The sequence below is a fragment of the Alexandromys fortis genome, unplaced genomic scaffold (genome assembly GCF_014885135.2).
Source record: "Alexandromys fortis isolate MF-2015 unplaced genomic scaffold, M_Fortis_MF-2015_v1.1 scaffold_130, whole genome shotgun sequence".
Taxonomy (NCBI): domain Eukaryota; kingdom Metazoa; phylum Chordata; class Mammalia; order Rodentia; family Cricetidae; genus Alexandromys; species Alexandromys fortis.
In genome coordinates, this window is record NW_026068016.1 from 2419660 (window position 1) to 2439585 (window position 19926).

Here is a 19926-nt window from a genome sequence, read left to right on the forward strand (position 1 = left end):
TGGGACCTGGAAGGCAGGGAGTGGGAGGGCCGAAGTCAAAGGATAATTTATGGAGTTACTTATCTCTACCTTTACCTTCTTCATTCCAGGGGTCAAACTCAGATTGCCAGGCTTGGACAGCAAGCACTTAACCGACTGAGCCACATTTCCACTTTTTAAAATTGATTTCAAAAGCATTTCTACCTTTGAATGAAAAAGAGGACATGATCATTCCTAGTTCCTGGTTGATGGAAGGGGTTTTACTGTAGATACGAAGGTGAGAATTTCCAGAGGCATCTGGAAGGGTCCAGACTTGTAGCAGACTTTCTTGAACTGCCAGCCCCCAAATCATGGCACAGAAACTTATTATGAGAGCTTGGCCTTAGCTTAGGCTTGTTTGTACCCAGCTCTTCTAACTTAACCCATTCCTGTTCATCGACGTGCTGCCACATAGCTCATGGCTTTCACCTCTCCTGCATATGCTGCTCCCCACACACACCTAGATTCATCTTTTCTCTGCTCAGAAGCTCCGCCTTTCCTTCTCCCGTCCAGCTACTGTCCATTCAACTCCTCGGCAAAACACATTTCCACAGTATATAAAAAGATTATTCCACAACACAAACTGAACTGGACCATGGGGAATGGACCAAGAGAAGAACCGAGGACCAAACGGCCAAGAGCAGGAGACCAAGAGAGTATTTAGTCAAAATGGCAGGAGTTATATAGGTACCAGAGGCTGGGGGAAGGGAAGCCCAGCCACTGGGCTGGAGAGGTTTAGGGTAGGAGGCAGGATGAGAAGGACTGGGAAGAACCACAAGTTCTGAGTGAGACTTGTCCCGGGTTTCATTGGGACCTGATATATATTCAAATCAAAAGAAGTCTGGAAAGGAAAAACTTAAAAATTACAGATACGTTGCTTTCTGGTATACTAGTTTTGAATCCACAAGAAACAGAAGCCAGTAATGCTGCAACCCACTTCATGCTGTGGTGACCCCCCAACCATAAAATTACTGTCATTGCTACTTCATAACTATAATTTTGCTGCTGTTATGAATTGTAAATATCTGATATAGAACCCTGTGAAAGGGTCATCCCTCCCCCCCCCTCACCAAAGTGATTGCAACCCACAGGTTAAGAACCAGTGTTTTCAATTTAAGACTTAAGAGATGACTCATGCTGGAGCCGTTTTTGAGGGATGGTAGCCCCAAAACACAGATTTAGGTTACCTGAAGTTCCATGTTCCAAGGGAACCAGCATCACAAAGTTATAGTTTTACAGAACAGAGAAAGTCATAAATCAAGGCAAGTTTAAAATACACTGGTGGATACACTTGAGAGACGGTTACATCCAAGACCAAGTTTTTCTATAGGTCTAAGATGCTATCTGATGACATACTCAGCTTTTGTACTGGGAGATGCTAGTGGCCTCTTAAAACGTTCTGAAAGGTTTTTAATCTATTGCCACAAGATGTTAGTTTTGATAGAGTGGGCAAGTGTTACTATCCAGTCATTTACTGGTCTTCTCTGAGGGACCTAACAGAATATGTCAGCAGAAACAGCCAAGATGTAACACTAGCTGCTATAGCCACTAAGTAAAGCACTCTCCCTAGACACGTGCTCTTTCCTTCTGCTCTCCTTCCGACCTCTGCACCCGCCCCGCCCCCCATACACCTCCCACATGAGCTCTGTTGCACTGTGTGACTTTGTGGTATAGGGGGAAAGGGCCAGCCAAAGAAAACCTCCTGGTCCTGAAACCAGAGCCAGTGAAAGAAATACTTTAGTCACAAACCCAGAACCAAAGAAATACACCCTGACCCTGAAACCAGTGCTGAAGAAACACTGGCCCTAGAATCAGAGCTAATGAAAGAAATTGGCCCTGGCCGGGAAATCAGGGCCAAAAAGCTAAAAGCCCTCTCTTGCCTGACTGGGGAAACCTTTCCCTAGAGCAGGGCTGTAAACTGTTCCGCTTTCTGTGACCTGTGCTATTCCCTGACCCCTGACTGCCAGAATACTTTTCCACGGAGCTGAAACACTCAGTATTTCCTGACCCCCTGACTGCGAGGATCCCTTTCCCTCTGAGCCACAAAGCTCCAACCCACCAAGGTCGCCTACTGCAGCTAAACTAGTACAGCAAGGAAGAGCCGCTGTTCTGGAGAGCTAGCCCAAGATAAGCTAATTAGCATATGGCAACATTCCAACCTTCCAGGCCACTGAAATTCCAACTAGCCACTTAGTCTCTGTGGCCATAGATTGCATTCAAAAGCTTTCATTCACAACACCTTTGGAACGTTTTCCCCCTTCCCTTATCTTTTTACCCTCAATTTTGGCTGGACTGTGACTGCCAGCTTGGAATTTGGCTGCAAAAACCGCTGAGTGTAGGGAGTCCAAAATCGGCTTCTAGTCACGGGCTTGCTTTGAGCATCACCAGCAGGCCAACAGGTTTTCTGAACTCAGGAAAACACCCCAAGCTCCTGGAGCCACGCGGGCCCGCTTGCAATCTCGTGGACTGCCGGCTGGGGGCGCCGGGCGGCTGGGCGGGGCAGGCGGAAATAAAGGGGAGCCAGGCGGGCCTCCGCACTTCCCTTTCCGGTTCCAGGAGGAGCCGCGTCGGTGCCGCCTTGGTCCGTCAGGCCTCTGCTCATCTCTCTTGATTCAGCACCGCTGCTGTGCCGCGCCTAGGGCTCGGATCCCGCCGGGTGAGTCTGCTACGGCGCCCACGGGAGATAGGGCGCGGGGCTGGCGGGAGACGGCGCGAAGACGCGGGGTCTCGGGGCCTGGCGGCTCTCGAACCTTCGGCGGCCGAACGCTTCGGAGAATCCTCCGGGGACCAGGCGACCGAGGGGGCTAATGGAGCGCCGGTCGGTTCCGGGGGAACGCCCACGTCATGCCGGACTTGGGGAGTAGGGCTGGAGCGGGCGACCCTCCCCCACGCTCCCGCCGGCGCGACCCTCTGGGGGGGGGGGCTCCTTCGCTCCGGTGGATCCCGGGTTCCCTTTGTTCGCTTAGCCCTAAAGGGCATCTTGTCTGTCGCCCCTCACCCCTTGCCCCACCGGATCCCAGCCACTCCTTTCTACTCCAAACGCGATGGAGGAGACCCGAATTTGCCTTTACAGGAAGGAAGGTCTGGCGCCTGAAAATTCTGTGTGACAAGGTTCTCGCAGTTCGTAATTACCCATTTGTTAAATGACTGCCCGGGACAGAATGTGCCAAGGGCTGAGTAACGTTCTCCCTGTGGAAGATTTAGGCGCAGATAGAACGCTTCTCTGCCTTGAAAACCGAAAGTAATGTTTTCACTAATCCTCGTGTTGCCTCAAACCAGACCCCATCCTCGACGTTACAGCCTACTACAGGAGTACAGACGTGTGCCCCCGCTGTGCTAAAGGCCTGTTTTGAAGCCAAACCCTCATTACCAGGGTCGCCATCGAAAGTCTTTGTGTAGTGGCGTTTCTTGGGGGGGGGGGGGGGGGGGGGGGGGGGGGGGGGGGGGGGGGGAAGAGTCGTTTTCTTGGCCATGATGTGTAGGAGCCACTCCGACAAACTGGTTTGCTTCATGAACTTTCATGCAGTTGCAAAAGTTTGGAATGTTCCTTTTGATTACAGAAGGAATCACGACGTCCATCGTCATTCTCTCACTGAGGTTGAGGCTTGCTTGGGGCCAGTATGCTTAGGAATTCACAATCTTCAGATTCTGTAATTTATAGACTGTTATTTCAGAGGAGAGGTGACACCCCAAGACTCGGGGGGCTGATATTTGTACAGCCTGTACATTATTGATATTTGTACAGGCTGGGCCTGTAGTTGAGTAATTGAGCACGGCCCTGGCCTGCTGTGAGGCCCTGAATTCAATCCTCAAAGCTTGAGGGAAGGGGAAAAACGGGTATTCAGTTATAGCTGGGGGTGGATGGGAAATGAAGTGGATAGTGTCAGGTCAGCTTCTGTCACCCAGTGAGTTTTGTGCGGTGCTTAGGAGATTGCAGTTTCTATGCTTTCTAGTTTGGAAATAGACAAAAAGGTGTGTGGTCATGTTGTAGCGGTTGTAAAAGCTAACGTTTATTCCGGTTTTGACTGCCAGGCAGTGATTATTTATAGATTTATTTAATTAAGCCTCAGCAAATCTCTGAAAAATACCCACTTACCCTCGTTTATGAGACTCAACGAACTGGATTTGACCAGCAGCCCTGCAGGCCTCTACTCCTCTACCTTTGTGCTACCTTTGTGCCGTGTGTCAGTATGTGAAAGAGAAGAGGGCGTGGAGAGTTAGAACAAGTTAAAAGCATGCACTGTTTTGGGGAAGTCTTCTGTTCCTAGCGTTCACACGAGGCAGCTCCCAACTGCCTCTGGGAAATTCCCAGTAGCTTCCTTGGGAACCTGCATTAGTGAACAAACCCATAACATTTTTTTTTTAATTTAAAAATAGCAGGAAGGAACATTGGCTTGTTGCTTGTCTGCTATTTCCCAAGCATTGCTTTAGTTGCTTGGTCAGATGGAGTCCTGTTTAGTTCCCACGTAGCATTATTGACTCGTTCTAAATACATGAAGACACTGAAGTTGACTCAAGTCATCGGTAAAGTGTTTGGATCCTTGTCTAGACGCCTCTCCTAAAATCTGTTGTTGCTTTCTTTCTGTGTTCCGACCAGTCTGAACTGCTGCTTTCTTTCCCACAGACTGTTCATTCTCCCTCCCAGATTTACAGACTGTTCTCTCCCTGGAGCCTGTCTTTAACCTAATACTCCCTTACTCTTCTTCCAGACTACAGACACAGCACGTCTCAAGAATGGCTGTGTGATTAGCTACCCTAAAGTCCAGCAGTGAGCCACACTTGGGTTCCAATAAATATGAGTAAATTATGGAAGAAACTACTCGGCATCTTTAAATGCTCAAGAACATTCCATGCTTTTTTACTTACTTGTGAAACTGAATATAATCAGATAAGTTAGCCAGTACTAAAAGCTAACATAGATTCTAGTTCAGAATCTGCGTTCTGATCTGTCTTGTTGAGGGGGTCACACAAGCATGGTTATTGGTGGCACTGTTTTTAGTTTTGATTTTGCCTGAATGGTGAAAATCTGCTTTTTTGTCCCTTTTACCAATTTTAAGGTTTAATCACCCGGCTTATATTCATTCAAGGAATTACCCATCTCTTCCTCATGATTAATACTCTCCTTATCTTCCTTAAGTATCTTGATGACACTCTGAATTAATGCCCCAGGTGACCCAGACTTGGACAGGGATTTTCCCCTTGTTTGTGTACCTTACTCATTATTCTTGGGACTCTGGTCAGTATTCCTTCCCCTAAAGCTTCTTCTGGAGACCAGGGACTCTTGCCAGCAACCTAACAGTTAGGATTCTCATACCGTGCCCCCTCCTTTCTTTAAGTGATGTGCAAGCTAGACATCAGGCAGAGCCTGCCCTGGGAGCAGGGGGCTGTCTATGAGTATTGCCTGCTTTGGGAACCTTTTAAGCTCCTACTGGGTTGCCTTGACCAGCCTTGATATGAGGGTGCCTTGTCTTACTGTGACTCTTGTGCTGTATTTGGTTGATATCCCTGGGAGGCCTGCTCTTTTCTGAAGGGAAACAGAGAAGTGGATCTTGGGAGAACGGGGGAGGAGGAGAAGGAAGGGAAACTGGTTGAGCTGTAGTATATGAGAAAAGAATAAATGCATATTTGAGGTGGGCTAAAGTCTCCGTGCAGTAGCTCGCATTTTTTCAGGGTCTCAGACATTTTATACTCTGAGAATTAAGAGGATTCACGTGAGTAAAAAGTGTCCAGTCACAGGGAGAAGCTGCGTGTGACTTCTCGGACCATGTGTCAACACAGTATAAACAGAAACTTCTTTAGTATGCTTTTGTTGTTAGTAATGCTGATAGGTTCTTGTTTTGTTTGTCCCCAAATCTCAAACTAAAAACAATAATCATACTTAATGTTCCTGAAAATGCTTCTGATGTTTAAAAACAAGGCCCATGTACGCCGTCACTGTTTAACCTTCTGTCATTTGAATCCTGGATGTCACAAAAGAGAAAGGAGCCATTGGTATTGGGAAATAAAATAAAATTGTTGCCTGGAAACTCTATGGATTCAACTGGAAGACTTTTCGGGAATAAAGTAATCACTAATGTCATAGCTTGAAAAGTGGTACTCTGCTCAGATATGGGTAAGCAGTCAGAGAATCTGGTTCAAGGAGACTATTTATATCCCCAGGAAAGGGAGCTAGGAACCTGAAAAGAAAGGTACCCCATGGTGGGTGTGGCGGCACATGCAGGTTCTGGCTACTCAGAGTGCTTGAGCAGGCACCGATTCAGTTCCAGCCTAGAAACAATGCCACCCTGTCTAAAAAGGAAAGTAAATATCAGCATATGCCTATACCTTGCTCTTGGGTGAGATCTAATGTTTTAAACACATCAGCTATCTCCCAGTTCATCGATAGACATTAAGGCATTTCTCACCAAAATACTGGGCGTTGCATTCTTATTTATCAATCCCCCCCCCCAAAAAAGAAATCCTGAAAAAAATTAACCATGAAATTCAGGAACATCAGAAGAAACTACAATGGAGCTAGCAGAAGTGTCTACTTAGAATGTGGAGGTGCCCAGTGAAGTGTGAGCGAGCACAAGTGTCTGCTTACAATGTAGAGGTGCCCAGTGAGGTGTGAGAGCGGCTTGCGCATCAGAACTGCCCTGCACCTGTGAGCAGATTGCATCTAGTGCCTGGTCACCTGGAGTCAGGCTACACACACGTGTGTTTGAACCTCTCTGCTTAAACAAGCTGACCTGTAAGCTGGGGTGATAATAAAATCTGCACTGTAGACAGCATCTCTGTTCGCTGTAAACCTTCAGTAAATACTAGTGTCAGTGACAGCCCAGTGTTTTTAAAGGGAACTTGCCCTATTAATTGAGAAGGACTAAGTTAGTTATGAATCCCTACTTAAAAGAATTGAGAAATAGTAAACTTGTTAAACTATAAACATACTCAAAGTGGTTGTCTTTGTTGGTCATAAAATTGAGATATCACACGTAGAGACAGCTCTACAGGTTTGGGCCTAGTTTCAGTGACATGGCTAAACACACCAAGGTTGGGAAAGACGGGGCCCACTGTGCAGCCTCCTGGAAAATGGTGAAGAAAATTGAAATCAGCCAGCACACAAAGTACATCTGCTCTATCTTTGGAAAGACCAGGATGAAGAGATGAGCCATTGGCATCTGACACTATGGTTCCTGCATAAAAACAGTGGCTGGCAGGGCCTGGACCTGTAACACCACTTCTAAGGCCACAGTGAAGTCTGCCATCAGAAGGCTGAAGGAACAGGAAGACCAGAAGAAGCACTGCTGCCATTTGAGACTTTCATAGCCTGCAACAGACGGGTTAATTTACTTAACAGAAGACCATTAATAAATACCATTTAAGAGAGTTAAAGGGACCTTCCCACAAAGTTTTTGTCTCCTATAACAGCTAGTGTGCTTGGCATCTAACAAAATGGTGTAGGTGATTATTACTAGGTAATAAATAAGGAGAAAAAGAACACCTGTTGTCTTCTAGTCACAAAGGGTCAGTGACCAGCAGGGATCAGGTGACCAGAAAGGAATGGAAGTGTGTCTTATTTGTAGTGGCCAGAGATTAAGGTGAGCACTACCTTTGCACTTTATCCATTGTTGATTACACTTCAACTTGGAAATTGGTAGGGGTGGGGGCACCACATAAACCAGACGTCATCGTGGCAGGAGGATCAGAAGTTCAAGGCCAGCCTGATTCACACAAAATCCTGTCTCAAGGAAAAATAAAAAATAACAAAGCGTTGGTTGGGGCCCTTTCCCCTGGATTCTGTGTCTGACCCTGTGGCTGACCAGTAGAGTAGGTGACCCGCCCAGTGCTGGCAGATCATTCACAGGAGGTGGGCAGCACTGGGCCTGGAGTTTATAAAGCTGGTTAGTCTGCCATGGTTTAAAGCAAGTTAGAAAGGTTTAGTAATATCCAGAGGGTTTTGTTTTTGTTTGTGCTCTTTTTTTTTTAAGTTTAAAGGTTACAGCCTAAGTGTGCATAGGTTGTACCAGTTAGATTTAGGCGAACTTGTATGTTTGACCCTATTCCACTTCTGATGCTTTTTCTTGATTATACATAGACTTAAGAAAAAATGAGTATATATTTGTAGTGCCAGTGCTTAAAAGAACCTATGCTGCCACAAAAGTCAGCATTATACAGACAGAGCAGGTTATGGTTAGGAATATATATGTATGTACATATATATATGCAGCAATAATTGATTATGAAAAGAGCAAGAAAGTGTTTAAGGGAGGCTTTGGAGGAAGGACAGGGAAGGGGGAATTGATCTAATTATAATCTTAAAAAAAAAAAAACTTAAAAAGCTGAGCAAGCCAGTAAACAGCATTTGTCTGTGACCTCTGCTTCAGTTCATAACCCTTGGTTCCTGCCTGATTTCCCGCAGTGATGGACTGTGATAAAATAAGGTACACCCCACTCTGCTGCCCCCCCCCCCAGTCAGAATGTAAAGTAAGTTAAGCTGAGCTGGAAAGAATGCACTTGCCCATGTGTGAGGCTGAAGGAGTTTCTACCAAGGGTCTCTTGGCCATGCAGGATCACTTGAACCCAGAAGTTTGAGAGCTCACTGGTAACATGCAGTCCTAACAAGAAGTGAAGTTGGTATGGTTATCTCAGTTTTACTAGAAAAATTTTCCTATGTAAAAGAAAACATAAGTGAGAAAGGTTCCATGTAAGTAAAATATATGTATACACAAATTCCTTTTAAAATATATAAAAATAACCGGGCAGTGATGGCACACGTCTTTAATCCCCGCACTCAGGAGTCAGAGGCAGGTGGATCTTTGTGAGTTTGAGGCCAGCCTCGTCTACAAGAGCTAGTTCCAGGACAGCCAGGGCTGTTACACAGAGAATCCTGTCTTTAAAAACTTTGTGTTTGTGTGTGTGTGTGTGTGTATAAAAATACTAATTTTGACATTTTCTTTTTTTAGGAAAAATGTCAGATGAATTTTCGGTAAGTTGAACCTTGCTAACTATTTTATTTTGTTTTGTTTTTGTTTTTTGTTTTAAGGAAAGTCCTTCCAGAGAGGGTGGTGCATACTTGTAATCTCAGCCCTAGAAAGGTTGGGGCAGGAAGGTTCTGAGTTCCAAGCAAGCCTGAGCTATACAGTTGAGACCCTAGCTCCTTATAAATAGTGAAAAAGTTAAAAAATAAATTAAACAAACCTACAAACCTACAGGGTCCTAACTAAGACATCTCAGTTGCTGGACTTGTTAGGCATGTGTATTATTTTGGTTTTTATGTTTCCTTTTATTTATGTTTATGTATAAGTGCATGTCATGGGTACTCCAGTGCTAGGGGCTAACACCCTTTTGCCCCTGCCAGCCCCAGGCATGCATGTTATGTGTATAAACTCTTGAAGGCAGTTTACTTTCATATTGCTGTGATAAGAGTATGACCAAAAGCACCTTGGATGGAGAAGCCTGCTCTCGTCTGACAGCTCACAGTGCATTGTGAAGGGAAGCCAGGGCAGGAACTGGAACATAAGCCATGGAGAAACACTGGCTCGCTTTTTTGAGTCACATTCAACTTCCTTTGTTAAATTTCCCAGGGATGGTACCTCCCATGGCATTAATCAATAGTTTTGCGTATCTGATAGAAGCATTTCCTCAGGTGGAGTTCACTTTTCTCAGCTGACTACAGCTGTGTCGGTTGAGAACCCACGCAGCATGCACACCACACATACATAAAATTAAGTTCAGGTTCCACCTAGGCTACATGAAACCTTGTCTCAAAAATAATGTATTTTGTTTTGACTGTATTTACAGTGTTATGTAGATTGCCTCATTTAATGCTGAACTTAACACTAAAACTGTTTTTGAAACTAAGAAGGTAAAGGTCAAGAGTTGAATGTAGAGATCGATCCTATCCTGTTCCCGCTGCTCGGAAATAAAACACAGTAGAGCTGCTGTAGTTAGAAGAGTTGAGCTTTGGAGAGTTTGCACTGTGAGGTTAATGTTCAAGATACCTCAAATGCTTTTTTAAGAAAAGCTTCTCCGGTGAGTAGTTTAGTCTTTGAAGGTGCCACTAATCCCCAGCTACTGTGTCCAGTTTGCATGGGATTTTCATCATGTTTATTTGACTTGCCCCTGGATAGGACAGATATGACATACCTGTTTTGTATTACAGTTGGCAGATGCGCTGCCTGAACCATCCTCTGCCAAAACGTCTGCTGTGAGCAATGCAAAAGCCGGCCAATCTCCTCAAGTCTGGCCAGGCTCCAACCCTTGGAGTAACCCAAGTGCTCTACCTGCTGTGCCCTCTGGACTCCCGCCAAGCGGTGCAGCGCCCTCTCCTGTGCCTTTCGGACCAGCGCCAACAGGAATGTATCCGTCTATGCCTCCAACTGGACCACCAGCCGGACCCCCAGCACCCTTTCCTCCTTCTGGACCATCATGCCCCCCACCTAGTGGTCCTTATCCAGCCCCTGCTGTGCCAGGCCCTGGCCCAACAGGGCCATATGCTACGCCAAATATGCCCCTTCCAGAGCTACCTAGGCCATATGGTGCACCCACAGATCCAGCTGGTACTTTAGGTCCATGGGGATCTATGTCTTCTGGACCTTGGGCACCAGGAATTGGGGGGCAGCACCCTAATATGCCATATCGACCTCCAGGGCCATACCCCACTGCTCCACCTCCAATGTCAGGAGCACCGCCTGTTCCATGGGGCACTGTGCCACCAGGAGCCTGGGGACCACCAGCACCATATCCTGGCCCTGCAGGATCGTATCCCACACCAGGACCCCATCCTACTCCAAATAATCCCTACCAAGTGCCTTCTGGACCTTCTGGTGCTCCACCAATGCCTGGTGGCCCCCACGTAAGTGTTCAGCTTGTTGTTGACAATAGTCAAAGTCACATTGATACACTGGAGGATTGGAGAACTTCTAAACTTAAATAGTGATGAATCTATAAATTGAGTAAATTTGAGGTTCAGGTGCAGCATTTTAAAGAACAGAAGTATTCCTGCCATTAAAAATAGAAAGGGAAGGTCTCAAAGATCCCTAAAGACTGTTAGGATATGCAGAGTGCTCTCGGTACCCTCAGATGACTAAGATGCATATCATGGACTGTGTTGGGGGACCGGGGTCGGGGGGGGGGGCTGATTTACAATTCTTGGAGTCCTTCTACTACGTCCACTTAACGGCAGCTTGAGGAGAGGCCTATGTGGATTGGTGCAGGGAACATGGTCAATGAGCATATAACAGACATTGCCCATCTCGCACGGTTCTCCCTGGGTTTTTGTTGGTTTTGGCCTTTTTGGATTCACTCTGTAGACCAGGCTGGCCTTAAAGTCACAGATCCTCCTGCCTCTGCTTCCTGAGTGCTGGGATTAAAGGAGTGCACAACCTCTGTCTGTCCCCCACCCCCGGTAATTTTGAGCCTGGCACTATGCCACTATTCTTGTAAAGCAACCTGTTAACTCTAACCCACCAGATAGCTAAACTAAGCACATCTCTCTATAGAGTAGTTAAATCCCTGTCTTAACTGTGACGGGAAACAGTCTTACTAAAATGCCCTCTGACATCTTATTAGTGTAATTTCTTGCTATATATTTTCCCCCCATTTTTTTTTCTTGCGAAGTATGGCACAGCAAATACCATGACTTGGTGTTTGGATTTGTTACACAGTAAGTTTATTTTAAGCCACAAAGAGTTAATAACTATACATGTTAATTATCTGTGTGGGGCACAGAGGTCCTTGTGCTCTTAGATAAGCGCTAGGGGAACCAGGAATGTTACATGTTAAACGCACAGGGCTGTCTCTTCTGAGGAGGAGATGTAGAACCTGTTTCCTGTCCAGAAGAGCGGGAGCAGATGTGTGGCCAAGACCACACTGGACCCTTACCGTGAACTTGCCAGTCTGTAGGATCCGTCTTTATGCCAGAGTGTTTCTATGTGCTCCTGTCTTAAGTCTCATTTTGTACTTGGGCTTGAGTTATTTTTCACCAGGAAAGTTTTCACCAAATTGTGCTCTACTTAAATATGCCTTAAATAAACTACTGAGGGCTGGCCTCCTCAGTGTGAACTGCTGCTGAGTCCTGCAGATTGTCACTGTAACCACTGCATGCAGACAGACCTCATGTGGGGGACAAGTGGCGCATGTGGCGGGCACATCTGCTCGTGGTGGGCAGTCTACATGCGGCAGCCAGCCACATGTGTAAGTGAGCTGCGCGCAGCAAAAGCGTGTTTTTCCATAGAGGCATATCCAGAGTGCTTTTGTTTTGAGATGTCGTGGATAAGTCTAATTGTCATTTGATGCATGAGTGTTCTATAAACCCACAAATTGCAAATATATTCATATTAAGCAGTGAAAAGCATTGCCTGTAATACTCTGCCACCAAGAACAGGCATCCAGACCATGGCCGGTGCTGTTGGTTATGTTATGTTGGTCAGAAAAATCCAGAAAATACCTTGAAAAGAGACTCATACAACTAGTAGTTCTGTTATTTTGTAGAACTTCAATGGGAACACAAATGTTACAGTGTCCTATGCAAATAGAAAGTGATTTAAATCCCTAGGAAAACTTAAATGCAGTTCATCAGATGAATGAATGAGTCTGTTTCTGTCCTGTGGTCCAGGCGCAAACTCAGAGTCATTAGCAAAGATAACAGTAGCTGGATCTGTCCAGTCTACAAGTTGGGGGGAAGGAGAATGAGAAACATAAAACCAGTACATGTGCTCAGAGGCACTCATCATAGATGATGCCCAGGTCAAAGCAGCTAGCATCACCAGGAAGAAATTGCCAGGCAACATGGAGCTCTGTGTGTTTTGTAGAATAACCTCTCCCATGGTGCAAGGGGTCTTAACGTGGCCCAGGTGGGCGCACTTGACTTTTGATGTATTGGTGTCTAGCTGGAGGTCCTCTGCCCTCATCTTTGATGCCCCAAGGCTGGATTCACAAGGTTTCATTTGGATCCATCTACAATGACAGACTCTTATCCTGATGTTTTTCAGCCAGCCAGGCTTCCAAGTCTCAAATTGTTTAAGCCGCACAGGCCCATCTGAAGGCAGTTTAGAATGTTATGTAGGTAAATTTTAAAAAATTTAGAATGTTCTGGGGTAAATTTTAAAAAATTAGATGTAAATAAGCCAGGCGGTGGTGGTGCACACCTTTAATCCCAGCACTCGGGAGGCAGAGGCAGGTGGATCTCTGTGAGTTAGAGGCCAGCCTGGTCTACAGAGCTGTTTCCAGGACAGGCTCCAAAGCTACAGAGAAACCCTGTCTCGAAAAAAAAAAAAAAAAAAAAAAAACAGTTAGAAGTAAATAAGGAAAGCGCAAGAATATGATGCTCCTCTTGTTTTCTTTTTTAATAATTGTCTTAATGTTCTATGTTTGCTTTCATTTATGCCCTGGCCTTGAGATTTAAAAAGAATGCCTGTAATATGATTAATATTCATTCCTTATGATTAATTTGATTTATTACTGTAGACTGACTCATTGTCAATTTTGTAAGCACTGCTGTAACAGCAAAATTTGTATCAGAAGAGCATCCTGCAGAAGCCTTCTCTGAAGCTTAGGTACAGCCTGGAGAAATGTAGAATATCTGTCAATGCAAGCGTGCAGGTGCCACACCGGAGGCACAAAAGCAAAGTGAGGGACATCCGTTGCCGTAATTCACTTTTCGCCTCTGGGATTCACTCCAAGTGTATGACCATGGCAGTGTAAGGGGGCACACATTTGTCACACGGGCCTGCAGGCGTGTCCCGCTGCACATGAAGTCTGCTAGCGTTCGCACATAGTGAGTGCTGATGGACCTGTTCTGGAGAGGCGGTACAAACTGCCCTTAAACAAAGCAATACTCAGAATCAAGGCGCTCCTGGCTTATGTCCTAAACACAATAAAGGAAAACATGGGGCTAAGGAAGCTGACCTAAATTTGATAAGGACAGAAATACACTGTCTAGTAACAATGACAGTACCAGTCAACAACAGGGAAACAGATTAAGGCCCCTTTAGGCAAAATTAGAGGACTAAAATAGCAAGCCAGTAACACTTGTGCCAGCTTCACGTGGTAATCAGTCTGTCTTTTCAGTAGAAGCTGCTACTCATAAAAGCTGCTATGCTTTTCTTTGCCCTAAAGAGATTGCCATTCTCCTTCCGTGTCCCTTATGGGCTATTGGGGACCTATGTGGCAGTAGTTCTTCATGAAAGGAAGCATAGTTTATACAGAGTTATTGATAAAGATTGGAGTGGGGAAATCGCAGCCGTGGTCATAGTGCCCAGTGACTGGCAATTTAAAGCAGAAGAAAATTGCATAATTACTGCATCACAGGAAAATGTGCTTTGCAAGGAAGGATCTGGTAGTGCCAGGAAAACTGAAGTTAAAGAGCTTTCTGGCAGAAAAAGGATTCTGTGTATCCATTCTCCAAGTATTCTCTGACTGGTGAAGAATCTGTAACTTTTCTTTAAAAAGGCCATTGAGGTGTCCAGGCAGACTTACTGAATTGCCATGTTGTTTCAAGAGGTGTGTTTTCAGTGACCCCTGTGGTCCAGTAGATTCAGGCATCCCTGCCACTCGGCCCAGTGCCTTTCCTCTCTGCTCTCCTGTTCCTTGCATTAGCCGTTGCTCCTGTGAAGAGGCCTGAGAGTCTGGGTCTCGTTAGCTTGCAGACAGAGTAGTGGGAACAGCATAACATAGGCTGGGGGACTACTATTATGCCTTCTGTACTTAAACATTTTAACTTTGTGCCACTTTGTTTAATCTTGCTAGAGGTCATCGTTTTCAGTCCTGTGGGGTTGACTTTACCTCCACAGGCCATTTGGAGGGCCGTTTTTCTGTGATTATAGTAGAGACATCAGTCAGCTCCAGAAACAGTTGATCATGTAAAAGTTTTTCCTTTTATGTTTAAGTTCAGTACTGGTTTATCATTGATTCTTTAAGTAGCCAGGTCAGCTATACTTGAAACACCTGGTTGAGATCTGTTTGAAGAACATGGCTTTCAAAAGCAGCTAATTTGCTCTGTGTGGAAGTCCCCACATTTCTCTGAACTTGAGAAAGTCCATGATATTTCCTATCTCTCTCTGAGGTCTAATTATTCCTTGGTGATCTTCACAGGCATTATCAGAAGCCAGCCATTTAATAATAACCTTGAACCTGTCTCCCTTTAATTGTTTCTCAGTGGCATCTTTGAGTCTCTCTATGAAATCAGCATAAGGCTCAGAGGGATCTTATATGATTTTATACACACACACCGCACACACACAGTCAGATCGCCTATTAGTTTTCTTCCAAACAGCCATAGCTTCATCTGTACTGTGGGAGAGCAGCTGATCTGTTGGTCCTCATGCACCAGCCCCTACCAGCATTTCATATGAGATGTTTCCCAACTCATCCCTCAGTCCTGGTGGCTAAACTTCTTCGTGGGCTTCCTCTGTAAGCCACATTTGTCATTGAAGAAATAGGGAAGTCCTAGAAGCATTTTAGCAGTCGTGTGAAAATCATACAACAACCTTGTGCATTAATTCTCTAACCAAAACAATATTCATAGCAATATGGAACAGTGAGTTCTTAGGCAGTTCAAGCCTCTTTAAAACCCATGTCTGATCCCTGATAACCATTTTGATTTTGCTGAGACTCCACTGGGAATGTCAGCTCACCTCACGAGGCTGGGAAGGAACTGAAAATGAATTGTTGCCCTGCTCTGCCCTAGCTTGTCTGTATCTCTCCTAAATCCTTATCAGGAAATGGAATAAGATTACAATAATGATCTGATTTCTCACCCTCTGCTTCAGGGTAGCGCATCTAAATGAGGCTTTCTTGGGGGAGCTGCGGGGATCATCACAAGCATGGTTATGGTGGCAGTGTTGTTTTTAATTTTGATTTTGCCTGAATGGTGAAAATCTGCTTTTTTGCCCCTTTTACCAATTTTAAGGTTTAATCACCTGGCTTATATTCATTCAAGGAATTACCCATCTCTTCCTCATGATTAATACTCTCCTTATCTTCCTTAAGTATCTTGATGACACTCTGAATTAATGCCCCAGGTGACCCAGACTTGGACAGGGATTTTCCCCTTGTTTGTGTACCTTACTCATTATTCTTGGGACTCTGGTCAGTATTCCTTCCCCTAAAGCTTCTTCTGGAGACCAGGGACTCTTGCCAGCACCTAACAGTTAGGATTCTCATACTGTGCCCCCTCCTTTCTTTAAGTGATGTGCAAGCTCGACATCAGGCAGAGCCTGCCCTGGTTTCTGTCCTGTTATTTCACCTCCTGTGAGCATCCCACTCTCCAATATTGTAGTGACTTCAGGCCCCTGTTTTGGGAGGCACTTGTCACTGCTCTAGAGGCCGTGGGACGTGGGAGGGTGGAGCCCATAGATGAGGACTAAAGTCGCATGCAATAACTACTTTATTTAGAGCCTCACGGACATCTTATACTCTTGTGGTCAAGAGAATTCACGTGAATAAAGTGTCCAGGCACAGGTGCAAACCTCACACGACGGGGCACACTGAACATAGCAAAAACATGTTTTTCCTTAGAAGCACATAAACAGTAATAGCCAATTGTGATGAATGATCGGAAGTAAACTCACTTCTGTCGGGTGCCTTTGGGAGAGACACAAAGACAGTCCAAGAACAAGTCTGTGTTAGGAAGAAATTGAGGTCACAGAACTCTTGGTTACTTGGACTGTTCCAGCAGTTCTGTTCAGCTGGTTATTGTTTTCACAGACACACCCACAATTCTAGAAGTTGATTTTTTTTCTCCTTTTCTGTTGCAGTACCATTAAGTTGGCAGTGGATAAAGAGATGGTGCGTTGCTCTTTGAAGTACATGGACATGCACATGAAGGCGTATATACAAATGGCTGCTTCCCTGTTGGTAAAGGGCGCTCATGAACGAACTTTTGTACCTCAGACAGTTCCTGCTTCATGTGTTTGGATATGTAGAACGTTATGTGGGTACAATCAGATAAAAATGTAAAAGCAAATCATTTAAGTGTGGTTAATGTGGTTATGTATAGTGAATAACTTTTGATAATGTTTGTTTAAAATATAACTATACCCTCAGAATCTAAAATGAAGTGGATTATTGTTAGAATATGTAACTTAATTGGCAAAGTAATTCAAGTATTTTTTTATAATCATCCCCACCTCACACCTATATAACTGAAAACAATCGCTTAATCGAAACATGACTCAACATTTTGAGGTCCTCTAGCTACACAAACCAGGGCCTCTTGTTAATATTTTAGCTACATAAAAGTATTGTGTATGTGTTTACTAAGTTGAAGCCAACATTATACTCAGTTCTGTCAAAATAAGATAATGTTTTTAATCACAAAAGCATGCTCGAAGGACAGGTTTCTTGCTCTGACAGCTCTAGGAAAATGTTGGTGCCAAATGTACTTAGACAAGTTAGGGTTTAATAGAGTCAGACTGCCGTGTTCTGAACCCAGCCTCAGGACAAGACAGCAAGGAGATGAGGAAGGGACCATCACTGCAGGACCCCATAATCTAGCCGCTGTCCAAGCTTTCCTCTCACTAGCGACTGCCGGGGCTTACACAGAGATAGAAGATCCTCTTGACAGTGTGGAACCCATGAATCCTTTTTCCTTAGGAAGCATTTACAAAAGTTGGTTCATTTTTAACATGTTATTTCCTTATCAGTTCTGGTTACTGGTGGGACTAAATAAAGGTCATTTATGCCATTTTTTTTTTTAAAGGTGGAAAGTGCTCTAAATTCTAAATGACATTCTCGCAGTGACTGAACCACAACCGGTTTGAGTCATTGCAGGATTCCATGCATGTAATACATGTTTCTTGGCCTCAATATACCAGACAACTGAAAGGGAAAACTCTTGGGTTGGCAAAGCCATGGTTAGACCTCTGAATAGACCAGGTGTAGGAAGCTGAGCTTGGCAGGTGGCTCGGCAGACACATAACCATCTAGCTCAGTGTGCATGACTGCACACATGTTCCTTTCTAAAGGACAGTTCTTGTACCGGTACATGCTCTGAGTCTGCAAGGCAGTCTGCTCTGCAGCTCTCCCAGTAGCTACAAGGCCTGTGAGCAGTCAGTCCCACATGTATGACAGACCCTAATCCACCTCAACTTACAGGGTTCACAGAAGTGATGGAACATTCAGGAGGCAGAGGCAAACGGATCTCTGTGAGTTTGAGGCCAGCCTGGTCTACAAAGGAAGTTTCAGGACAGCCACAGTTACACAGGGAAATCCTATCTTGGGGAGAAAGAAGAGAGATGCTGTATTTGCCTCCTGGTGGGTTCAAAACCTTATAATGGGGAGGTCGCGGCCCCAGCCTGAGCTCCTGATTGTCAGATGTAGTTGCGGGCTTTAGCTTCTCAGTGTGGACCTTCCCTTCGTCTGCTGTGCTGCTCCAGGTTTGTCCAGCTTTGGGTCAGATTTTAGAGTCTTTGGCTTCACACAGCAAAGCTGGTGAAGCACATTGAGCATGTGCTGGGTGTGCAGGGGTGCCGTGGCAGTGACTGGTGACCTCAAATGTCCCTAGTTTTGCCAGGTGGGTTCAAACATTGATTCACCAAAGATATCTTCTGTATTAAAGCCTCATAACCGTTAGGTACATTCAGTGCCAACAGTTTTCTAGAGCTCTGGCTGAGCGGGAAACCTGTCCTTAAAGTGTAATGCAATTTTGAAAGGAACATTTTGTTATTTTGGCAGAACTGGGTATAATAATTGGATTAAGCTTAATCACAAAACAATTTCTGATTCTTTTCCCAGGGCTTCTTGGGTCTGGAGCCCGCCCTGCTAGTCTGGGCACCTGGGCCCTGGAATAAACCGTCACTGCCCTGCCTACCTACCTATGAAATTTTAAGCCAATAATTATCAGCTGCCAAGTTCATCAACTGGTGTGTTGTGTTGATGATGATGTTTTGGGGAGTGTCGTTAAGAGAATCTAATGGTCCATCCCACATGGTGTGCAATGGCCGGCACTTCCATTTTGACCGCTGCTTTATGGACTTTCCGACTGATAATGGGGACTTAGTGAATTTATTATTATCTAATGGAAGAGCAGACTTCAAAGGGATAGCAGAATTTTCTGTTATTTTTATTTTTTTCTGAACATTTCTGCTGTTGCCCTCAGGATAGAGTATTTCTGGGTTCTAGATAGAAAAAAGGAAAAGCAAAATTAAATAAAAAACAAAAGGTAGCCAAATGAGGAAAAGACTCTGGAAAAGGTTTTATATTTTTGTTTTTGTTTTAACCCAAGAAAAGAATAATGCTGTTTTCAGGATAGTCCATGCTGGGCCAGGACTGGTCTACTAAAAAAAAAAAAAAAACAATTTGTCAATAAGTGGTTGGTTCAAATGACAATTTGTTGACGTGGGATGACAATGTCTAAATAAATACAGCAAAAACAGCAAAGTGTGTGCAAGAGTAGTGTTCTGACGCTGAGGTCTTAGGTGTACCGTGTGCACCTCTTTATCCAAGAACTCCCGCCTCTGTAGAGGGTGAGGGCAGGCAGCAGAATGTTCTAGAAAACACGATGCCCCTCACACTGTCTCTTAGAGGTGGGAAAGCCTAACCGAAGGAGCTGCTGAGAGCAGTGGTGCCCTAGGGAAGACCAGTCTTAGAGGAGCAAATGTCACCCTTTATCTTCAGAGTTCTGCCCAAACAAGACGGGTAGTAGTGACGGGGACTGGGATTGTGTGCACACCCTGTGCACGTCTGTGATGGGCTCTGTGCTGGAGAGTTGGCCACACCCATACCAGGCACCTGAGAAAAGGTAATTAAGAGTAGATGACAAGATAACAGATCTGGGGCATTGGATCTTTTTGTTTTTTTCTTTTCTATTAGGGTCTCACTTTATAACTTTGGCTAGCCTGGAGCTTTTTCCCCACCCCCTCGCCCCGCATCTCCTTACCCCCTTTCCCTTCCCCCCCAAGACAGCGTTTCTCTGTATAACAGTTCTGG

At 45.0% G+C, this 19926-nt stretch overlaps 1 protein-coding gene across 1 annotated transcript; it reads left to right on the top strand.

The window, feature by feature from the left end:
• Positions 1-2530: 2530 nt before the first annotated feature.
• Mapk1ip1l (mitogen-activated protein kinase 1 interacting protein 1 like) lies at positions 2531-19377 on the top strand. The gene is made up of 4 exons (XM_050162376.1): positions 2531-2674; positions 8961-8983; positions 10160-10852; positions 16755-19377. Exons 2-4 carry the CDS (start codon positions 8966-8968, stop codon positions 16761-16763), a joined length of 720 nt encoding a protein of 239 aa, XP_050018333.1. The 5' UTR covers positions 2531-2674; positions 8961-8965; the 3' UTR covers positions 16764-19377.
• Positions 19378-19926: the final 549 nt, after the last annotated feature.